At 39.8% G+C, this 23,037-nt stretch overlaps 1 protein-coding gene across 4 annotated transcripts in view; it reads left to right on the top strand.

Annotated features, from left to right (window-relative positions):
• CELF2 (CUGBP Elav-like family member 2) overlaps window positions 1-23,037 on the top strand; it is a 375,542-nt gene that overhangs the window by 313,790 nt on the left and 38,715 nt on the right. For all 4 annotated transcript variants that reach the window (XM_069034697.1, XM_069034704.1, XM_069034714.1 and 1 more), the window contains 4 exons: window positions 4,584-4,663; window positions 9,574-9,732; window positions 11,959-12,022; window positions 22,587-22,721. In XM_069034697.1, the coding sequence (XP_068890798.1) occupies window positions 4,584-4,663; window positions 9,574-9,732; window positions 11,959-12,022; window positions 22,587-22,721 (438 nt within the window). The remainder of the gene's footprint in view (window positions 1-4,583; window positions 4,664-9,573; window positions 9,733-11,958; window positions 12,023-22,586; window positions 22,722-23,037) is intronic.

The raw sequence follows: 23,037 nt of genomic DNA on the forward strand, positions 1-23,037 counted from the left end.
AGCACCAGCTGCGCAGCCACCACTCGCAGCACTGCGGTTGCTTGGGTGGCTTTGAAAATCTCTTGAGTCTTCTTCTGTGTAAAAAACATGTTTTTAGACTTCCAAACACTGTCTCTGCATTTTGCATTTCCCTTTGGCCTCACTTTAAAACCTCTGGTAGACAACGGTGGTTTCATGAGGGAGCTTTCCTGTCTAGGTATAAACCTTACCTGAGGCTTCCATATGTAAAAATGTTCTACTTCACTTGCAGCTCACAGGTATTGATCTTGGCTGTGCAAGAACTGATGACTGAATGTTTCTCAACAGTCTAGGAAAACCTGAGATGAGAAGAATCACATGAAGCAGGAGCTGAAATGGGGCAGAGCTGAGCTTTTTTAAATATTTCAAACATTCAGTCACTCAAGCAGCAAGCCCTAGTTCTGGGATGGCCAGGATCAAGGAGGAGGCCTATCACATTTCACTGCTTTTTCAAAATTCTCTTTTATTTTGTTGTGGGAGAGGGGTAAGGAGCAACCCTGTGAGTTTAGATGTTCTCTCAGCCAATGTGGCAGATGTGATAATGTGCTCTAAAATTTCTACTATGCCAGGGCTGGGTGCCTTACTCCAGTTCTGCCTGCTGGAGGAAATTGCTTCCAGCAGCCTTTCCCCAGTCACTCATTTATCTGCTGTAGGGGGTGAGAAGGCAGCCTTGGAGAAGCAGCTAAAACTCTTACATCTTCTTTCTCCCTCCGCTTTTCTTTCTGTCAGTGATCCCTGACGTTTTGAAACCAGAGCTGATAAATAAGTGCGAGGTGTCTTACAGGTTGGCTGTTTTTACAAAACAATCTATTTTTTGGTGTAGCTAGGTAGCTGGTTGTACAAAATGAAGTTATTTCCAGGCATTAGCTATAGAAATATCCCCCTCTCCATATTTTCCTTCCCAGAGAACTCCCTAGCTCCAGTAACGGAATAATGGAATATCAGACTCAGTGGGGTAGAACAGGAATAGTTTGCTTGTAGCTATGGGTCCAGAAGACCTCGGTCCATTTTATGCCAATCAATGCCATGTTTCATAGGATGAGGTAAGAGGCTACAAAAATCTTTCTTGTTTCCTTGCACCATGAGGCATGAAATCTGATTAGTCCTGTCCTCTTATAATTGTGAGTTACGGTCCTAAAGCTGGCAGTGTGTTCCCAAAAGACCACCTGCACCCATGTGATACAGTGAGTCAGAGTGTGCTGGAAAGGGTTTTCCCAACCCTTCAGAAACATAAATAAATGAAATCCAGTGTCCTTGGACACCAACTTCTGATTAAATTCTAGGTGCCCAATAAAACCATCCTCTTCGAGTGCATATGTGCCCCACAGAGGAAGATCAAGGTCCTGCCATTGGCCATGGCAATAAATACAAGCATTTCAGAAGAACAGCTTTTCTGAACACCTAAATTATAAATGCAAAGTGATTGAGTTAAATAGACCAAATCCTATGACATAGGCTTAGCTTCCCTCCAGTGTGGCAGTCTGGTCATGAAGGAAAAGACTCCACAATTCACACAAAATATATAGGATCCCATATTCCACGCATAATAAAATACATATGCACCCATAATAAATATACAGATGTTGTGTGTGAGTGTCCAGGTTTGGTAGCTGAAAAATAACCCTTGAATGTGAATACATGTAGCAATATCTGGAAAGATGGGTAAAGTAACAAATGTTTAATTGGGACATTTATTGGCAACCTCTTAAAGTCTGGGTTTTCAAATAATTTAGAAATAGCATTGTCTACTGAGTTTTTGCCATGTTATTGAGGTAAATTGGAAATTTGCTGTGCAAATGGCCACTGTCCATCGGTGGGAAATGGCCTGCTGAATGGAGATAACAAGGGGACCTAACCTTGTAGCCTCTGGCTGGCAAACCCTAATTAAAATGCAGTCCCATCCTCTCTGTGGAATGATGCTTCCAAATGCTCATATTCAAGCTGCATAACCTCATTCATCAGGCATTCCCCTTGCCCAAAGAACAAGTTTCTTTCAAATTGGTACAGAGATCTGCTACAAAGGTCTTTTTGCTCCATGACAAAGGCAACGAGACCCATGCAAATGGTTTTGGGCTGAGGAGTGAGGAGGAAGGCTTTGCAGTGGTGTTGGGCGCTGAAAGTACCCAACAGCTGAGTCCTGTGGTTAAAAAGAGAGAAAGCTTAAGGGAGGGAAGGGGGTCTGCTTTATCTTGGGAGGAATGCAGCCTTATTTCTCTGCTGATTCACATTGCTTTTGAGACCTGCTAATTGCAACATCTCTCAGTAAGTTACTTACAGCAGAACTGCTGGGGAGAAATTGTGATAAATGCATAAACTGTGTCTTATTGATTTTTGTTGACATTTTACATGCTTCTCATGCATTTGAAACCTCCATTCAGTAATTGTCACTATAATACACACTCCTGGATAGTGAGAGCCAAAGAAGTGAATGAAGCAGTTTCTTGACCGTTATCAACAATATTATTCAAGGCTCTGCATGAGGTTCCTTGCCTGCCCTCCACTATATCTCTATTTGTGCTCATCCCCAACTGCATTTGCAAAACAAGAAAAGAAAACCCTTGGTGTTATTTCCTCTGTTAATGTTAATAACAGAAATGGTATTAAGAGAGGTTACTTTGAGACTGATGGTAAATTTGTGCCTCTTTAATTTTAGTGTACGCAGCACGACGGAATCTAGCAGAAGTACTGTAGTTTATTTACCCTTCTACTGCACATTTTGTTTAGGTTGCTGTACAGAAAGCTGGTTTGTTACATCATATTCTTTGACAGAAATTTGTTGCTGAACAAGACTAGTATAGCAACATGTAGTGAGGCTAAACAGTAGTGAGACATCATCAGCTGTTTTGTTACCTAAGAAATACAGAGAGTCACAATGCTGCGGTGAAGTTCGGGTGAAAGCATTCTGATTTCTGATTTTATGATGCTCATCTATCAGCCAGAGGTACTTAAGCCAGCTTAGGTTCTCTTGAATCAAGGGCCTTTACATTAAAGAGAAAAAAAAAAATACCGCATGATGCAAAAATGCATTGACTTTATTTTCATGACTAGATGTAGTGCTTTTGGGTAATGATCAGGCATTGCTTTCTCTTACTGTTGTTTGATTAAAATGTGAATACAGTCTTGACTTGATAATCTTACCAGGTACACACAGAACTAAAAAGAAAAGGTATTCTATGCCTCAAATTGATTTGCGTAAACCAAACAATCTGTTGCTTGCTGGATTGCAAAATAGTTTATTTTGCCCATTGGCCACAGGGGCAACAATATTGTATTTTTGATGCCAGAATGTAGCTTTCATGCATTAGCTCTAAAATGACAATATGCTTTAGCCTCTCAGTGCTTAGATCTGCTTCATTTGGAAATCTTTTAAGTAGTAATAATAATAATGTTTTGAGGAAATTGAGTGGAACACTAAATTATTCTCTGAAACCTAAGTTCAAACTGTGCAAGGCTAAGGGAGCTGAAAATCAATGCACTTTTAAAGTCATTAGAGATCACAAGTGAAATAAGTCTGTGTTGCTTTAGCTAAGCTTTTAGTGTGCCATGGTATTATTACAAAATCAGCCTGAATCTGCATTAATTTCACAGTCTTTTTCTTTAAGATGCCCAAGGGTGCATGAAGAATAAAATGTAAATCTCAGGAGGAAATGTTTTTATTAGGCAAAAGGGCAGTGAGTCATGCACTAAAAACGTTGACCTGCACCATGCCCAGTGTAGGTATGGCTGACAATAGTAAAAGGGTGGGAAAATAGCCCAGGCATTAGCCTACTGGCTTTTCATTATGATTTTAAAGGCTGAAGAGGGGAAAAAAAAGGAGTGATTTTTCAGTTATTCATGCATAGCTTCAGAATTGTTCAAGCTGGTGGTAGCTTTCACAGCTCAAAGAATTATACTTGTACGTAGGACTCGGAGAAACAAAAACCATAAGGATTTTTATTTTTAATATGTTATTTTCTTAAATGTTGAGATTTCCCCCACATTACTGAATTTTGTCTGAGTCTTTTCACACACAGTCACAGGCTACACGGTGGAGTTTTTCTCATTCTTATTTGTATGATCATTCTTGGTGCATCACAGTAATTTGTGATGCTATGGAGCCCTTTATTAAATTCTCAGTCCAGCTGTCGGTGATGCTGACATTTATTCACTATCCACAGTTTACCTACACAAAAGCCAGAGCAAGCAATTGTTAATGCATGTTCTGAATAGATTTAACTATGGCTACATAAAAGCGTTATTTATTTCAAACCCTGTGGCTAAAGAACAAAAACAGTAATAAAACAAAACAAACAAAGAAAGAAAGAAAAACCAAAACAAACCAAAAAATTAAATAAAAAACCTTCTTGTCTCCCATCCCCACCTAATTTTTTTTCTTTCTTCGATGGTCAGATTAGCAAGTCAGCACTGTCAATAAATAAACTAGAGAAGTTGTTTATTTTTATGTACTACTGAGAACAGTGTCGTCTTGTGGCCGTTCTCGTAGACTGTGTTGGTTTAACAAGCGTCCAACCCTTTTGTCTTGTTGTTTTTTGTCTTTCCTGCTCCCTGTCCCCTTGTTCCCACAGGCTGTGCGTTTGTCACATTTTCTACAAGGGCAATGGCACAGAATGCAATCAAAGCCATGCACCAGTCTCAGACCATGGAGGTACAGTACTGTATCATTTGCCCTTTCTTTGTTTTCTTTGTGCAAATGATTGCGAATGGTAAAGCCATGCTCTCCTGGATCAGATCAGACACATGACAATCACAGATTTAAATTTTTTACCAGTTCACTCTAGCTGTCTAGTGAAGCTTTATTTTTCTCAATCACCTGAAAGAGCACAGTAAGGCTGCTGTGTGGTATCCAAACACAGCTCTCAATCCTGTTTTCAGTGGCATTCAGCTGAAAATAAAAATGTTGTGAATACCACTCCTCATTCGTACTCAGAGTATCTCTCTGATGAGTAAATTACCTCTATTTTTAACACATGTTCCCCCAAAAGAAAAATCTTAGCTTCTTTTAAATAGATTTCTAAGTGTTGTGGTTTGCACTGCTCTGAGAAAAATCTCAAGAGGTTTAACGTGGCCACACTGAGTTACTAGTGCATGTGTTTTTCTGCAAATAGAATCTCTTTTTAAGTTAATATTATTTCGCCTTCTTCATGTAGCCAATAAAAATGCTAATGATGACAGAACATATTGGAGTGTGGCACTTCCTGCAGAGCACCATCGTGGATGGCCCATCATAAGCAACACTCTTCATTCCCTTCCAAACTGCCTCTATGGCCTCATATTTTATCATGATGAGCAACTCAAAACTTTAAACTGGTTCACTTAATGTGACTTCAGCTGCTAGTTAATGATCTGGTCATTGGAGTGGTTACCGAATGCCACAGCTTGTCTGGCAATCTCAAAACTTTTTTCAGTCTGTGATTTTTGTCATGGTCTTTCAGAATTTTGCACAAAAAACGGCACAAGTATGAAATCTTTACTTACTCTGGATCTTCTAGCTTATCATTGGAGAGTGCATGTTATACTGTATTATGTATACTGTATCTTCGTGTAGTGATGATTTTTCTCAGAGGTGGCATTGATGTTATGTGCACTTGTTTCTTTTTTTTTTTTTTTTTTTTAAATTTCTTTTTCCACCAGGACCTTTCAAATTTTTTTTTTTTTTCTCTCAGTGATTTTCCTTTGCAATGCTCTAGTCTCCCAAAGCATGCTGGGTGCTAAACAATCATTATTGCGTCATGTCGTTGAGCTGCTTTGTGTAACGAGCCAAGGGGGGAGACCAGGGGTGGGAGGGTGGACAGAGAACAAGGAGGAGGAGAAGATAAAATTCAAGCCAGTGCATGAAAATGTCACTAACTGTTTCCTGTATAGTACAAGTAATGATATCAGCATTGCAAAGCTATTGTCTTTCCAAACATCACGTTTGAATTTGGTTGAGCTTCTTTTATAATCAATGTGTTTTCTTTTCAGTGCAATGCATTTTTAGACCCTGGGTATACAGTTTTAGTTGAGAATCTGCCAATGAGATGAGAATAAATGAAATTATCTTTACTAGAAAGCTGCTGTTATACAGTCTATGCAGTCTGACAGTTTATTGTGAAAAAACTGCCTCTTTGAGTCTCTGCAATAATACCTGTAGTAATTTGTCTGCCATGCACTGCTCCATTAATTCCAATCTGTATGTTTTGCTGGGTTTGATTCCAAGTAAAAAGGAAATGTTTATTGGTAATACTGTGTTTTACCTATATTTTCCATGTGTTTTAATGTATTTTTCTGTCTAGCAAAATGAATTTTACACAGCTCTACTTCCGAATGATGCCTTTAAGATGGTAAAATAAAGACTTAACACCTCCCAGACAATTCTCCCACTCTTCTGTTTTATGTGGCACTCCAAAAGGGGCTGCATTTTGATGAGATACTCTTAATGAGATTAGTTCTGTAGAATAGTTACCCTTGGATCAGAATCCTTCTCAACACCTTTACAGACATCATCAATGAGATCCCCAAAGTGGCAAAGCAATTCCAAATATTTCGCACTTTGAACATCTGGGTCTTTGCATCAGTTGAGCTTAGTCTGAGTCCCTTCTTGGAAAGAAGCCATACAACCTCCCGCTCCATGGAGGAGGGACTCAACCCGACAACACACAGAAAAATATGAAGGCAGCACCAGCTGTTGGGGAGAAAATGGCACTGAATGGCATGGAAATATGAAGCCATTGAATGAGGAAGGCAGATGCACCTTGTATGTGTGCTGGAAAGCTTCCCCTCAAGCTAGAAAATGGAAGTGCATAATACAGAAAACACCCTGTAGGCAAAAAAAAAAAAAAACATTTGCTCACGTTTGCCAATACTCTTCTAGCGAAAAGTTAAATTGGGTTGACTAGTGTTACATGTCAACCCTCAGCCTGAAACAGTCATCCTTGGACACTTTGGTTTCTTGTTCTTTTGCAAACAAAAGTGGGCTTAGGGGAAGATATGTAGTACACAATTGCGTTGCAACCCAATTACTACAGATTTTTTTTCCTATTTTATTATTTTCAGTTCTTTAGCATGCGTCACTGACCAAGATGAATTTTCAAAGAGGGCTAAGAAAGAACAATGGGGATGTTAAGTCCAGATGAACACATCTCTTAGAATAACGCATTCTTTTACTGCTCTTTCCACCTGACTTACTGACCTGGTTAAATCAACTGATTTTTAAAATATAATTGCTGCTCTAAAGTGTTTGCTCTTCTGTTTCTTTTCTATGGAGTTTTTTTGTTTGTTTGTTTAAGTCAATCAAATGCAGCACCAGTAGAAGACACTAATTTGTTATCAGAGTAAATTTGATGCAGCAATAACAACCCTTTTCTCATATAGAGCCACTTGCTAGATATAATCTCAGTCTTCAGAATGTTTGCTTTCTTGAAAATGATGAAGTGATGAAATATAGAGCAGGCGGTGAAAAAATGAATTATAGATTCATAAATTGCAGAGATATTGTTTTTATACAATTTACTGACATTTAAGCATTCATAAATATGTCAGCTGTAGTGTTGAATGCTGAACTACTGAACTGAAAACTGGAATAACCATATAATATTTCTTCCTTTGATACTCATTTCTGTTTCTTTGGAAGTAGACTTGATTCTCTTGTACATCCAGGCAGAAGGCAGTAAGTTCCAGTTGTTCTTAGCCCAGTGTTACCAAACCCTGTATTAGATAGAAACAGCTTCCTTTTTTTTTTATTAGCAAAACCAGAAAAATCTCTCTCACATCCTCTACCCCCTGGCTCCTTTTTCTTTCTTCTTTTTTTCTTAATGATCTTATTTTTAATATTAGTATAAAAATCACTAGAGAGAGGTAATTGTGTAACAAGCTGACTCCTTCATAATCTTTATTTGATTGCTGGAGTGTTATGTATCTTCTTTCTTCCTCACTGAAACACTGAAAGACATTTTTACAATGAAACACCCAGGAAAAGAATTTGAGGTGGAATAATAAACCACAAGCGATGATTTTCTAAGATAATTCTAAAGGAACAGTGTTGATGGGAGATATTTATATGAGATATTATTATTATTATTATTATTGTTATTGTTATTATTATTGCGGTTTATTTCATCATTTCATCTCATTATTGTGAATATTTTTATCACTTGTCCTGGTGTGAGGTTCTTCAGAGAAAAGGTACATGGCTGCTTTTTGTAAAGAATTGAGGACAGGAACTTTTCTGAAGATGTTCACAGTGTTGTGAGAGCAGCCATGGGAAGAGTAGGTGAAGTATAACCCTGCTCTGCATCCCACGCTATACACTTTGGCTAAAGCACTGCTCTGTTTTTTGGACTTGAGTCACTTATCACTCCTGCCATTGTGTTCAGATTGAAGTTAGACAAGAAATTAGTATAACAAAGCATGGCAAGGGAAGTTATTCATTGGATGCTGTGAAGTTGAAAAGCAGTATGAAATGGATTGACAGTTCCAATGACTCACAAAATGCTTGAATTAATTTGAAGAACTGAATCATTGCAGTATATAGTTTTCTTTCTTGATCTGAAAAAAATGAAGACTTGAAAGGTTAAAATATGAAACATTTCTTAGCAGGGAAAAGAAACAGAGAGATATCAACAGAGACATCTTTCATAATCATGTCTCATTCTCTCAGTGACTTTGCCCAGGAATGGCCAATTTGAAGTCCTAAGGAAATTCCAGTTTACCTCAAAAGTCCGTTTGGTCTGTGACCTTCAGCTTCTTCCCAAGGGTCCCTCAGCCATGGGTGAGGAGTAGGCTGCAGACCATACCTCTAGCTCTTTCTTACAGCTTCCCTATTTCCTAAGGCATCTTACAGCCTTGCCATACCATGTAACAAGAGGCTGATAGAAGCAATAGAAGAAATGGTGGCAATCAGGAATGGGCTGCTATCACCAGAACTAGTCCCTTTTGGTCTGCATCCTGCCCTTTGTTCACATCTCAAGGGTGCTTGATACAAAGCGTGCCTGGGAGCGGACCGCAGGTGGGTGAATTGACCGGGGGTCCTTGGTGTGAACAGGGCCGGTGCCTCGCTGATGGTGGGCGCTGAGGTAAATCTGCTGCTCCCAGTCTATTTAGGGGGCACGCGCCAGCTGCACCGAGCGTGACGGCACAGCCAGACCGCAGTGGCAGGGCGGTGTTGGCTGTGTGGTCCCTGGCAGCGCAGAGGTTGGACACCTCTCCCTTTGGCGATGCCTCGAAAACAGACTGCAGACAAAGCATCACGTCCATCTCATCAGCTGTGAAGCTTAATTAAAGAGGACTGGTACACTTTGCTGTCTCTGGCAGCAATTTTGATAGCTGGAAGGAAAAGAGAGCCTGAGGAAAGGTGCTTTATAAAAAGAGCTGGGGAATCAATAATTTCTCCATAGCCTCTTTTCCTAAGAACATGAAAATCTTAGTCCTTGTGGTCCTACACATGCCAGTCACAAAGAGAGGGTGAGCGATGTCGTTGTGCCAGTGCCAGTGGCCCTACAGGACGTGGCTGAGCTCACAAGGTGAGAGTGACCTGGTGTGATTTAACCCTTCTGTCTTTCCCGATCTGTCCAACCACAGGGCTGCTCTTCGCCAATCGTGGTGAAGTTTGCTGACACCCAAAAGGACAAGGAGCAGCGGCGTTTGCAGCAGCAGTTGGCTCAGCAGATGCAACAGCTCAATACTGCCACTTGGGGAAACCTCACAGGTCTTGGAGGACTCACACCACAATATCTAGCTGTAAGTTCACTTCAGAGGCGGTGGCTGTATTATACTGTAGTTATTTTAGGACCATGGTAAATCAGTTCTAGTAAATTCCCTGCACTGCTAAATTGTCCAGGATACACAGTGTGTCTTCTTCTGGGTGTGTTTATCACGTGGCCTAAAAATAAATAACAAAGAATGGAATCTGAATGAGCTTTTGAAGATGCGTCCGTGTTGTCAAAGGCAAACATTTAAAGTATCCTTTTGCTGCAAAACAAATCATAGATTCATAGAAAGGCTTGGGTTAGAAGGGACCTTAAAGATCATCTAGTTCCAGCCCCTCTGCCATAAATAAAATTTGATTCCATTTGTTTTATTGGGGATTTTAAATGTTAGTCCGGTTTTTATAGCTGGAATAAAATTTAAGTTCTTCCTTAGGGGAGGACAGATAGGCAACTGAATACTGTGGGGGCCATATCCATATGGTGCAGCCTCTAAACTAGAATGTTGTGGTTCAATCAGCAAATTTCCACATTTTCATTTAGAAATGGCTTTTGCTTTAATGCATGGTCCTGTCAATGCTAAACATGCATGGTTCATATCCCCTCACACAGAAAGTGAAGGTGGCCAGGAAAAGCCATAAATTTAAAATGGTATTTTCCTTGGTCCATTTGTAAGATGAGAAACAGGTGGTAGCTGCTGTCCCTGCTGGAAAATCTGAAATCCACAGCCACGTGTCTTAGGTCCTGGATGGCCAAGAGAGGCTCCCCTTCATCACAGCTCTGAGAGGGAGCCACTGCCTTTTGTGGCTCTGGAGGTCAGAGGTCTGGTTGAGGAGCTTTTGGATAACTTGGGGGTTCCTCATGGTTCCAAGTAAGACAAATAGAACCTCACAAAGTGCAAGGCCAAGTGCAAGGTCCTGACCCTGGATCAGAGCAATCCCAAGCACAAGAGAATGAATCAAGAGCAGCCCTGAGGAGAACTTGGAAGTGTTGGTGGATGAGAAACTTAACATGACCTGTCAATGTGCACTTCCAGCCCAGAAAGCCAAACATGTCCTGGGCTGCATCCCCAGCACCATGGGCAGCAGTTCAAGGGAGAAGGTTCTGTCCCTCTGCTCTGCTCTGGTGAGACCCCACCCACAGTGCTGGATCCAGCTCTGGAGCCTCCAGTGCAGGAAAGATATGGACATGTTCGAGTGAATCCAGAGGAGGCCACAGAGGTGATCAGAGGGTTGAAGCACCTCTGCTATGGAGAGAGAGCTGAAAGAGTTGGAGCTGTTCAGCCTGGACAAGAGAAGCCTCTGGGACCTTAGAGTTTTCCATACCTAAAGGGGGCCTCCAAGAAAGCTAGAGAGGGCCTTTTTACAGGAGCATTTAGTGACAGGACAAGGGATAGTGATTTTAAACTGAGAGATGGCAGGTTTAGATTAGATGCTCAGAAGAAATTGTTTCCTGTGTGGGTGGTACAGGTTATCCAGAGAAGCTGAGGCTGCTCCATCCCTGGAACTGTTCAAGGCCAAGCTGGATGGGGCTTTGAGGAAGGTCTAGTGGAAGGTGTCCCTGCTGTGACCTGGGAGTTGGAAGTGGATGATCTTTAAGATCTCTTCCAACCCAAACCGTTCTAGGAGTCTATGAAATACATGTGCCCATATATATGTATTGTGTATGTATAAATAACATCATTTGCATGCATACAATGCTTTGGTATCGTGATATAAACAGCAATTTACCCAGCAATTAAAAATATATGTTAGTACTGAGGTAGGCTAATTAATACTGAGATAGGCTAAATTGCTATATATACAAATACCAGTCTAATGAATATCTGTGTGCCTGATTCATAAAGATAATAAAGAAAAAACTGAATTCACAGGGGTGGGGAGGAATGGACCATGATTGACAGAGATGAGTTATGGTAACTACTAGACTACAGAGGGTTGTAATTAGTCACACTATGTTGGTTTAAATAGATTTAACACCTGGTTGTTAAAAAGAATAAATTGATTAATTGTTTTAAAGCAGCCATGTTATTGAGTTTCCCTTGTGTCTCTGTGTTTCTTAATAGAGATTAGACATTAATATGGATTTACAGCATTGACTCCAGGGATGTTCATTCCAACAGCAGACAGAAGCAAGAGACTATATAAATGTAAAGGAAAGCAGAAATATTCCAAATGTGAAATGATAGCTCATTTTAGTTGTATCTTCATTTGTTACATTACTGTTAGATAGATTGCTGTGTTGTGTTGTTCATTTGCAGCTTCTGCAGCAAGCAACTTCCTCCAGTAACTTGGGTGCCTTCAGCGGCATTCAGCAAATGGCCGGTGAGTTAAAAACCCTTTCATTTTGCTCCAGCTATGTCTTGTATTCTTAAGCTATTGAATTCTGTACCTCTAATAATCGCATTGTCAGGGGGTGGGGGGCGTGTTGCGTATTAAATGTGGCAGATGTATTGGCAGGGGACAGCTCACGGTTCAGCGTCAATAGAAACACTTTCACCCCTCTTTCAGGACTGAAATTAAACCCAGTGCTCCCAGGTTGTGCAAACAGTTTGTCTTGCATTAGTCACCTGCCATTTGGCCAAAGTAACCAATTGTAAATTGCAGGAGAGCTCTTAGTCCCTGCAGCCGTATCCTGCCCTATGAAAAGTGTCAGGAAAGCAACAGCAGGATTACATTCTAATTTCCAGTGAGATTTCTGTGTCCTGAAAAATCAAATTAATGGCAGCCCTCAAACATTTTAATAATATGTGGTGAGGAAAAATGTTCTGACCTTTTTAATGAAACCCAAGATTACAGGCCTACCTTCAGTATGAATTTTCAGGCTCCTTTTATAATCACAGAAAATTAACTGGGTGCCTTTTTGACTTTGGAACCCTAGTTGGCAAAATTGCACAACAGAGATTTTATGTAAAAGTATAATCTTTAGTCTGGAGGAAAAAAAGAAAGAAAGAAAAGGGGGAAAGAGAATCAAAGTGTGAGCAGATTTGAAAGCCAGCTAGTTGGAGGGTTTCTTAGTAATGAGCTGTGTGCCAGTAGTAACTGATGTGTAGTGATTAGCAAAAGGTCATTCCCACTGTGTGACCTACCATGCTGATATCCTAACTTAACATGATGCTAGAGAAGGCAGCATGTGCAGTAAATCAGAGCACAGATGCACATTATGCCTGCCGTGAGGAACTGTTAAAAAGCGCTTTTTTTTCTTGTTACAGGAAAAAAAAAGAAAGAATCACAAAACCCCTAAATTGCTACATTAGTTTATTTTAATCATGAGCCCACTGAATCAATGAAATACAACATTATGCTTGCTTCATCATCACAAAACAAGGGCTAAAATATTCAGAAGCCTTTATGAGCACCATTTCTCATTCTTTTTTTAATCTTGGTCTTTTGCTGCTTCTGGTTCTGCTTTGAATGAAGCCTGAAACACTTTAACAAGTATATATACACACCACACTGTATAGCTATACCCCACAGGTATTCTTTGCTCAATCGTTATATTATGCCATTATTGCAGTGACATCAGAGAATAATGTGAACCTACTGTCTGACAATATAAATTGGCCTACAGATGACAATATCTCTGAATTATTCTCTCTTCTTCCTTCCTGCTGGCAGTGCTTGCTGGTTCTATTATGTTACACTTGCAATCTAGCATTTTTTTCATCAAAATAATGTATCTTAATATGATAAACAGAACAGAGTAGTTCAGAAACAGTTTTACACTTGGCAGTTTTGGAAGTGGTTTTGAGCTCAAAGATTGTGTTTTAATGTTTTTATATTTGGTTAGGTCTACAAAATGAAAGAATTGGGACACTGAGGAAAAATAATGTGATATTCATTGCGTTATGTGCACCTTAGAAGTTTTTGTTGCCTATTTCTCGCTGTTAGTGTAGTTTCAGCTTTGTCTTCAAGAACTCTGTTGAAAGTAAGGATTTTAGTCAAGTATTTCCAGGATAGGCTTTCAATCCAGGATGTGATTTATTCTCTGAAAATCATAGGGTTTTGAGACGAGAAGAAAGTCATCTTAAGAAATCATAGCAGCACATCATTGTTACTTAAGGGACATACTTTTTCAACTGCAAATTCGATTGCTAATGCACTCATCTGTGGGATAATTTGATGACTGACTGTCTCTCTTGGAAAAAAATGTATTTTATATCTCACATTCATGTTATCAAAACAGCTTGAAGTTTACTTCTTTCCCCAAAACATGTGACTCTTAAATCTTTATGTTCAAGGTAAAATTAGTAAAGGTAAGGTAATTTGTAGGTAACAAGGTAAATTGTTCTCCAAGCTGCATCTCTACATGAAAGTGCCAAAGACTAAGCACTATTTCATTGTTAGAACTGAGAGTTCACATCCTCTCGTTGGAAATCAGGCCGTACTGTGTCATGCAGTGCATCTGGTATTAACAATTTGTATATTATGTTTTATGGAAGGAATAGAAAGTATTCCTGTGTCTGCAGCAAGAGCTTGCATTACCAGCTGAAGCTATCTTTGAACATTTATAAAGGCCTAGAGTTTTTTGACTTAAGCTGTACAGGTTCATTTTACAAAAAAGAATCTAATATGTAATTCCATGTTGCATATAGTTTGCCTACTAATATAACATTTCAAAGTGAGGAATAAAATCCAGACACAATTGAGTGAGGTGCTAAAGAAGGTCCGTCATTGCAGCTTTCAAGTTCTTTGAACTTCGTGTTTGAGGGGTGCAACTTTTATCCTTGAAGTCGATGGGTGTGCTTACCATGTAATTCAGACACTAAAAGTTTGATCAAAAGCTGCATGAGCCATTGAAATTCCACCCTAACTTCCATGTCAGGGCTCTAACACCTCTTTTGTGCTTAAATCTTGATGAAGTCACGGTTTGCTACATTAGGACTTCTGATACAGCCACCCCCTTGAACAAAATTAGGGCCCTTTGGATCTGCAAGTGTTTATTTGTACTGCTAAAGCTTGTGTTGTCTCTGTACAGAACAGAAGAGGCACAGCACACATCCCACTGCACATGTGAAGAGTTATTTTCTATGCTCAGTGATATTATTTCTTAAATCAAAGCAATTTTCTTTGCTAGCAGAGCAAAGACACTGCTCTTCAGTGTGGAGTCCTAAATTCCCTTTCCCTAATGCCATGCCTCAGTCTGGCTAAAGTAGTTCTTATGTTGCAAAAGCAGTGGTTCTTTGATTTTGGTGAAAGGAGTGGGATTTTTAGGCATTTGTGATTGAAAAATATTGTAGTTTCTTTGTTTGTGTGTTTGTTTTTTGTAAGCTGGGAATACAGTCCAAAGAAAAATGGGAATTTTTCTCAAGAACTCTCTAACATACAGACATTAAGCACACAACACCAGGTCTAAAAGTGAACACTGTTCTTGCTGTAGCAGCCCACTGGCCCTGCTATATATTCAGCATTGTGTGAAGTCCAAGCAAATCATGAAACTGGTTTAATGAAAATTTGAGATCCTAAAATTTGGGAGACAAAAAGCTGTAGCTTGCCATTTAGCTTTCCAAGCTTTAAGGTTCCGTGCTTAATTCTCCAGTTCAGTTTTATCTCATTTCTATTGAAAAACGAGATTTTCATGAAATCATTCTACTTCATGAGTCAAGCCAAAGAAAACAATGTAATATGTTGAGACTGGTAATAAAGCTGGGAGAGCTGGCAGTGGTGCCTTTGGTATTACAGTAATCCCCTGGTCTTGATTACAGGCACTAATTCTACCTTGCCAAAGTCTGCTTCATTGTCCTGTGTAAAACATGCAAGGACATGCCATCCTTATGTGTGTATTTCATAGTGAGCACTTCCTCACTTTTCCTCCCCTCCTCTGGTACCTGCTAATGCTAATTTAAAGGCAATGTTTCCTCTCACGTGCCTCTCACGAGCCTCAGTGTCCAGCCTGCACTTTGTCTTTGGGGAAGGCTAATAATGTAGATTAATTACATTATGTGATTTGGTTGTCTTACTGTAAAAGACAATGCAAGCTACATTAAACACTAGCAACCTTTCAAGCAAACAAAATTTCCTCCTTCAAATATATACAAATTGCTTGGGAAGCTTAGTTCAAAGGAGATTGATGTTGCTTGAATGTTTGCATTGAATTTGGCTGGTGCTGGAGCAGGTCCTAAAGGCTGCAGTTATTTGAGCCAACCTGCCTGTTTAAGAGCTCAGGAATTACTACACAGATGGAGTAAACAGATTCACTATTGCTAGGATGATTGTAGAAAATATTTCAATGTTTTCAATATTTAAACAATATAAGGTCAAGGAAGATTTTCTATTGTCCATTAATGTCAAATATTTTGGCAGGAACAAATATTGGTTCATACAACAATGTTTCTGTATGTGTAATCATTCAAGACATAAAAAAATGTACAGTACTTATAAAAGACACAAAGGGTTTCTCTTAATTTCATTGAATAGAGAGTGTACTTTGCTTTCTGAGGTTAAACACAAGGAGAAGCCATGGGTCTGGCTTTTCTTCTTTGTCTTTCAGATCCCTAAGCCCTCTGCAGCTGGGACTTTTAATATTTTTCCAGTGTATATATTTTTTGCAGTCCTGTCCACGTTCTCTCACAGTTTGGTTGTGTTTTGGGTTGAACTTCTGGCCTTTTCTGAGCCCTGTTCAATCCATTCCACCCTTCTTCGGCTACCCAAGCCATATTTCCTCCTGTTGCAGAGTGTGTAGGAGCAGATGGATGAGAGAAAGTCTGTGAGGTTCTGCTTTCTGAATATTTTCCTCTAATTGTTGGATTGGCTCGTTGGATCTGGAGGGACCAGTTGGAAGCCGGGACCATCTGCACAAAAGCTCTATACTTTTGCATTGGCCAAAGGATCCTTTATATCCTCTGACTCTTGGATGGCTTCACTCCAGCAAAGCCATACAGAAGGAGGATTTCTCCTGCTATGACCTCTTTAGGGATATCATATTAAAAGTAAAGGTCACCGAGAAACTGTTTCCAGCTCAAGGGAGATAGCTGTTTCTTAAAGATAACTTCTAGTTTTGAAAATGCTGACCTCAGGGACCAAAAACATTCAGCTTTTGTAACACTAATTCCATTGAAAGTCCTAGTTATTTTAACACACAAAATTAGCTTTTTTTCTTCTTCTTTTAACTAATAAATTAAACAACTCCAGCATTTTTGGAGAGACAGAATTTGCAGCAAGTGAGCCCGTTCACAATCCATACGTTGCTCCTTCTCAGAGAAGGAGAGGCACCTTGAGAGGAAAAAGCGGTGCTCAGCAGTTGAGGAGACGTGCTTATTCAGGTGGTAAAAGTGCATGACTTGGCTGTTTGGCCAAGTCTGGGCACAAGATCTGTAGTTCTGTGTGGGCTTTCCATAACCAGTAAACGGAGGGCGAGGGGGCTTTTTATTGCCTTGGCCCCTGTGTGGATGGAATTCATCCAGCTGAACCTCAGCAGTTTGGAAAGCAGGCATCCCATCTCCCTGCAATGTCAGTGAAGAGGGAGTCACTCCCAGGTAATGATTCATCCTGCCAAGGCTGAGGTTAATCTATTTTATGGATATTAGGAAAATATTATGTATATTAGGAAGAAGTTCTTCCCTGTGAGGTTGGTGAGGCCCTGACCCAGAGAGCTGTGAATGCTCCATCCCTGGAAGTGTTCACGGCCAGGTCTGACAGGGCTTGGAGCAACCTGGACTAATGGAAAGTGTCCCTGCCCATAGCAGGGGGGTTGGAACTAGATGGTCTTTATGGTCTTTTCCAACTCAAATGTTCTATGAGTCAATGGTTCTATGATTCTATTTTAGGATCAGATGATTTCATTATCCCCTCTCTCTTCTTTGACTATAGCAAGAGCCTGAGTGAGTAACTTTATCCTACATAAGTCAAAACATAGCTTGAGGGGGGTTGGAATTAGGTGATCTTTAAGGTCCCTTCCAACTCAAACCATTCTATGTGAGCCTCCGGTCAGATTTAAGCACATACTCTTAAAAAACAGAGCAGAATCAACTCTGGACTTAAAAGTTGTTTTAAGGGCTTTGCTCAATCAAACAGTAACTGGTCAGGGTACCTCAAGCATCGTTCAGCAAAGCAGCTTTCTAAAAGTATCCACAGAATATGCATGGTTTGATGGAGGTAGCACTTAGCTCTCCTGTCTATTTTAATTCTTAGAATATTGCTGGAATAGCCTCACCCTCCACACCTTTCCACACATTTTACCATCAGCATCCAAAATGGCTGATGTCAGTGTTAGCAAATAGTTGCTTTTTAGCCTGGAGATGATAAATTTTACCTTAATCCACATTTTTTAAGCTGCAGCCAGGATTTAATTCAGATGGAATAAATCCTAATAATTGAGAAGGATAAAATTTCCAAAGCAAAGGAAGTCAAGTCAGTGGGAACTGCTTATGAGCTATCAGATTTGGCTCTGATAATCACCACTGACTTTGAAACTCTCCATGCATACGGTGCCTCTAAATGTAGCTGGTGCCTTCCTTTTTTAGGAATTTGTTCAGTGAGCAAATCTCAGCTATTTCCTAATATGATTATATTATGGTTTTAGAAACCCAAGAGCTGATGAGGCCTAAGAAGTCTTCAGGAACGGCTTGTGACTCCGTTCCCTCCTCTACAAATATCCAATAATTCCAAATTTACAGTTATCACAGGAGAAAAGCTGCAGTGACTGAAACGAGGCAAATTACTTCATTGTATGAAAGTTTGTGTCAGAGCAGCACAAGAAGTTGTAAAATGTAAATCTCGTGCTCTCAAATTTCCCCGTGTTTTCACAGAACTGCATCTGTGACTGTGCAGCACTACAAAAATTTCCTGTGAATGTGCTAATAGGCCTTATGAGAATGTTCTATCACCATCCATCTGTCACTTTTTAACAGGCCTGATTGGCAAGCACTTGTAACAACTGACATCTGTTCTTGCTTATTGATATGTAGATTTATGGTAATTGCTGTGAACAATAAGACACAAAATTACCTAAGGTGAACATTAAATTAAATTTTCATGCCCCTATCCTTATAAATAATTTTTTTTTAAATCTTAAGTTTCAAGCAAGGCATACTGTGCATCTGTTTTGTACATAATTTAATTGTTTTTTTAATCTGCCAAATAACAAAATGAAAGTTGAATTTCCTTGCAATCTTGAATATTTGCCAAGCTGATAGCACATTGGTAAATACATGTTATTAAAAATGGAATCAAACTGTATTATGATTCTGAGGTTTTTAATCATTTCCCTTTAATTCCCAACATTGTCTCCATCATGAAGATCAAGAGTTATTCCTTACCCAGAAGGGGTTTTTTTTTCCCTACAGGAGGATTTTCATTTTTCATGTGCAGCTCTGCCTATGAGGCTGTTCCTCAGCGTTAAGCAATTTGCATTTTTCTTCAGAGAGAGGTGCATTTGCTGAGTGAGCAGCACTTTCAAATAAAATCCATCTATTCATTTGCCGTCCAGCTCTGTTGCGGGATCTGGGACTGTTTTGAAAAAACTGTAGGATGTGAAATGTGTGAAGAGAGTGTGTGAAAGGGGAGAGAATGAGAGGGCAGATTCATCCCACAGAACTGCAGAACTGTACCTCAGCTGAGGTTCAATTGAACCAAAAATCCCCATTTGAAAGCAAAGTACTTTTGGGGTCTGGACTTCAGAGCATTTGGTTTCCTTCCTCCAAGTTTGTCCAAGCAAGTGGGATGTTGACACTCCTGACAAGTTGATGGGAGAAACCAATAAAGGAAGAGCAGAAATGGTAAAATGCCTGGGGAACGTGAAACAGTGATGACAGGACTTATTTTTCAGATATTTGAGCAAAAGAGGATCCTAAAGAGGATGCATGTTAAGTGATAAAACTGTTGACAAAATGGACTCTAGAGCATGCTGGGTGACAGTGTGTGCCATGAGCTCTTGCTGACAGTCACATTTGGGTGCTCAATTCAGTGGGGGTCTTTGCTGTCCTTCTCTTACTCAAGTGTGACAACAGTCAGCAGTTTTTTGTCCTGCAGAGACCCGAGCTGACACCCTGTAACATCTGCAGGCTGTTTTGTGGCCAGTGTCTTACAGTCACCTCTACAGTAAAACAAACTGGATGGGGAGACAACTTCATCACCACCAAGTTCTTGTTTGTTCATCTTCTTTGGGCATTGAAACTCATTTGCCAAATTGATGGGTTCCTCCTGTGCTTATACAGAAAATGTCCCACTATTAAAAAAAAAAAAAGTTTTTGTGGGATGAGGCAATGATGGTATTTGTTTTGCATCCACAGAGGTGCAAGGGTGATTCATGAGTACAGAGAGCAGTTGTTTGCTCTGCTGCCTGTTGACCTTGTCTGGCCTAGGCTCTCCTCTAGAACCCTTCTGTATTCACCACAAGTATTTAATCCTACCATGTATTCCATTTAAAAGTCCAAAGAAACCTCCACACAGAGGAAATATAAGCTGGTTATGACTGATCCTTTTGATGAGTAACTAAACAGTGGGTGATAGAAAGCCAATCCTATGGAGGAGAGCAACCCACTGCTTTCCCTAGTCCTTGTTACAGATGACACGAAATACAGCTTCGGTGAAGACCAGCAGTGTTTTCTGGATATTCTTTGCTGAATTGCTTATGCTCCTTATGAAACAGGAAGGTAAATGATAATTGAGGACCAGTATCAGGCCAGGATGAAAATTAATTCCATGTCTCATTTTGAGAACTACTGACTGCTTTGTTCTCAAAGAATTGGGTCCCAGCTTAAGTCTTCTTCATACCCAAAATCTTGTTTGAAATAGTCTGCAGTCTTACTATCAAAGCACGATAATTCTTTGGTGGGAAAAAAATACACTCAAGGTAAACAATTAAGTAAGATGAGTAGTTTAAAAAAATAAAACAATGTTGTTTGCATACCTGAATTTCTACCTGAACTGTGTCTTGCAAAATAGTTTGGATTGGTAGTTTTTGAGAAAACCCTTATCTTTTAAGATGGTCCTTAGCCTCCAAAAGAAACCTTAAAGAGCTTTCTTGGTCACATAATTTCTCCAAGTGTCTTGTTCTGGCTCCAGGCTATGAATTGGTGTATCTTGGATCAACTAAAATCTTAATTCCCACCACTGTAATTGCGTCACATTTTCAAAAACACCAACATCTGAACTGAATCTGTGCATTGACCAAGACACCGACATTAGAACCTCAGTCAAATTAGGTGCTCACCTGAGGCCTGACCTGCCTGTTGGAACATGCTGTGTTTAAATTTGGGGATTTATTCACACATAGATGCTTATATCAAGGTTCATTTCACAGTGCCTAATGCTGTGACAGTAAGAATTCCTCTTTATGGAGATTGTTGATTGTACTAACCCGAGTCTGCAAAACATGTGTTTGAAAGTAATATCACTCTCCATTACTGAAGGAGTTCTGAATTCCGAGAAAGCATCATCTCGTTCATTTCATTTTTTTTCTTCTCAAACATACTTACCAAGTATTTTATTTAAACTCTCTTGTTTTCATTTTCTCTAAGTTGTTGTTAAGCTCCCCTGTTTGAGATACAAAGTGTGCAGGGAGAAGTAATATCTCTTGTTAGCAAACTAACATTCAGAAAAAATCAGACAAGTTTCTAGGCATTCAAGCTTTTCTTGAGTATTCCCCAACACTCATGCAGTCTTCCCAGCTCTATCACTAAGTCTAGAAAAGGTATTGCTCTTCCTACCTAACCTTTTGTGAGTGTACTTGTATTTTCAGGGCTACAAGAACATAATAAAACTCTTTTAGTCTTTTGCATTTTTGCACTTTTTCAACTCTGTTGAGAGCTCAAGCCCTCACAGACCTCCTTCATGTGTCCAAACCCAAAGCATGATCTCTCACTACCTTCCAAACCATGTTTCTCACGTCCTTGTGTAAATGCCCAGTCTGAACATCACTCCTGGGGATAGCTGGTCTTACTCAGGGGATCCTGAGAAGGATCCAGTCTGGTTAATGCTAGCACCCATTTTATATCTGCACTTCAGCTGTTACTGAACTATTTCACCTTAGAGTCAGTTCCCAAGTACTTTATCTAGTCCAAGGTAAAAGGAATGTTCTTTTGAATTCCTCTGGAGAGACCAAGTTCTGTCCCTCCGATTTAAGCAAATGTATGCCATTGGCTGTTCCTTAATCATCTTTTTTTTCCATTTCACAAAAGTCCTCTTTATTATTTGTCCTTTTTTGCTTGCCATCTAAATTAAACCTCTGCTATTTAAATGCCTCCATTTCTTTAAGGTTGTCACTAAAATGACAGTGTATCTCCCCCACATCTTCTAAAATAATGAAGTGACAGATGACTCAGTAGACTTGATATCATAGTCCAGAGCTACAGCCTGAAAATCCTTGTCTCAATGATGGCTCTGTGGTCAGGCTGCTACTAATTTGATGTACTTAGTTCATATATGTTTTTAGAAATTAACCATCAAAAGGAAATTGAACACAATTACTGGCTACTGCACAGTGTAACCTTAGTAGTTATATTCAGAGGAGACATGGGAAACAAATTTTATTCATCCCAATTATATGACCCTGTCCTGAATGTGTTTTAAATGCTAGCTATCTTCTTTACATCCCCCATTGTGTCAGGAAATAATATTGTGCCTGGGCTTCACACAGAGTTTAAATGACTTTTAATTCTATTCTTCCCTTAGAAGAGGCAGAAACCAGGTTTAATTTTCCTGAAGTATAGGCTGGTGTCTTTGGTAAATTCTCTCAACTCCAAGGTAGAGAGATGAGAGATACTCTTCAGGAACTGTAAGAGGTGGTTCCAGATCATAGATGTCTTGGGAGTGAAAAGAATTTAGAAAAGAGTTTATTGGCAAGGTACACCCCAAGCTCCATGATCATTGATAACAGCACTTTTTGATGATTATGATTATGATGATGATGATTACCTGTCTTAATTAATCCTATCGCTTCTCCGCATAGGCATGAACGCTTTACAGTTACAGAACTTGGCAACTTTAGCAGCCGCAGCAGCTGCCGCCCAGACCTCAGCTACCACCACCAATGCAAACCCTCTCTCCACAACGACTGGTGCTCTGGGAGCCCTCACAAGTCCCGGTAAGAGCAGAGTGCCTGCTTCCAACTCACAAACATGGGAGTCAAGGGGAAGATGGTCGTTAAAATGCTGATTCCATGTTGTGTCTTATGTTCCATGCTCATGTAAATCGTGAAGAACCTTTAATAGCTGAATACGTTTTTGTTGGTGTCATTTTTAAGCAAATAACTGCTTTTTTAAGTGGTCCAATGTGGACATGTTCACCATTCCAGATTCGTTTCAGGGGCCATTAAAGCCTAACAGACCCATCTTACAGACTCTGCATGAAAATTACATTTGCATGGGAAACTTAAGATAAAATTAACTTTTCACAAAAAA

This window comes from Aphelocoma coerulescens, chromosome 1A (genome assembly GCF_041296385.1).
Source record: "Aphelocoma coerulescens isolate FSJ_1873_10779 chromosome 1A, UR_Acoe_1.0, whole genome shotgun sequence".
Lineage (NCBI taxonomy): Eukaryota > Metazoa > Chordata > Aves > Passeriformes > Corvidae > Aphelocoma > Aphelocoma coerulescens.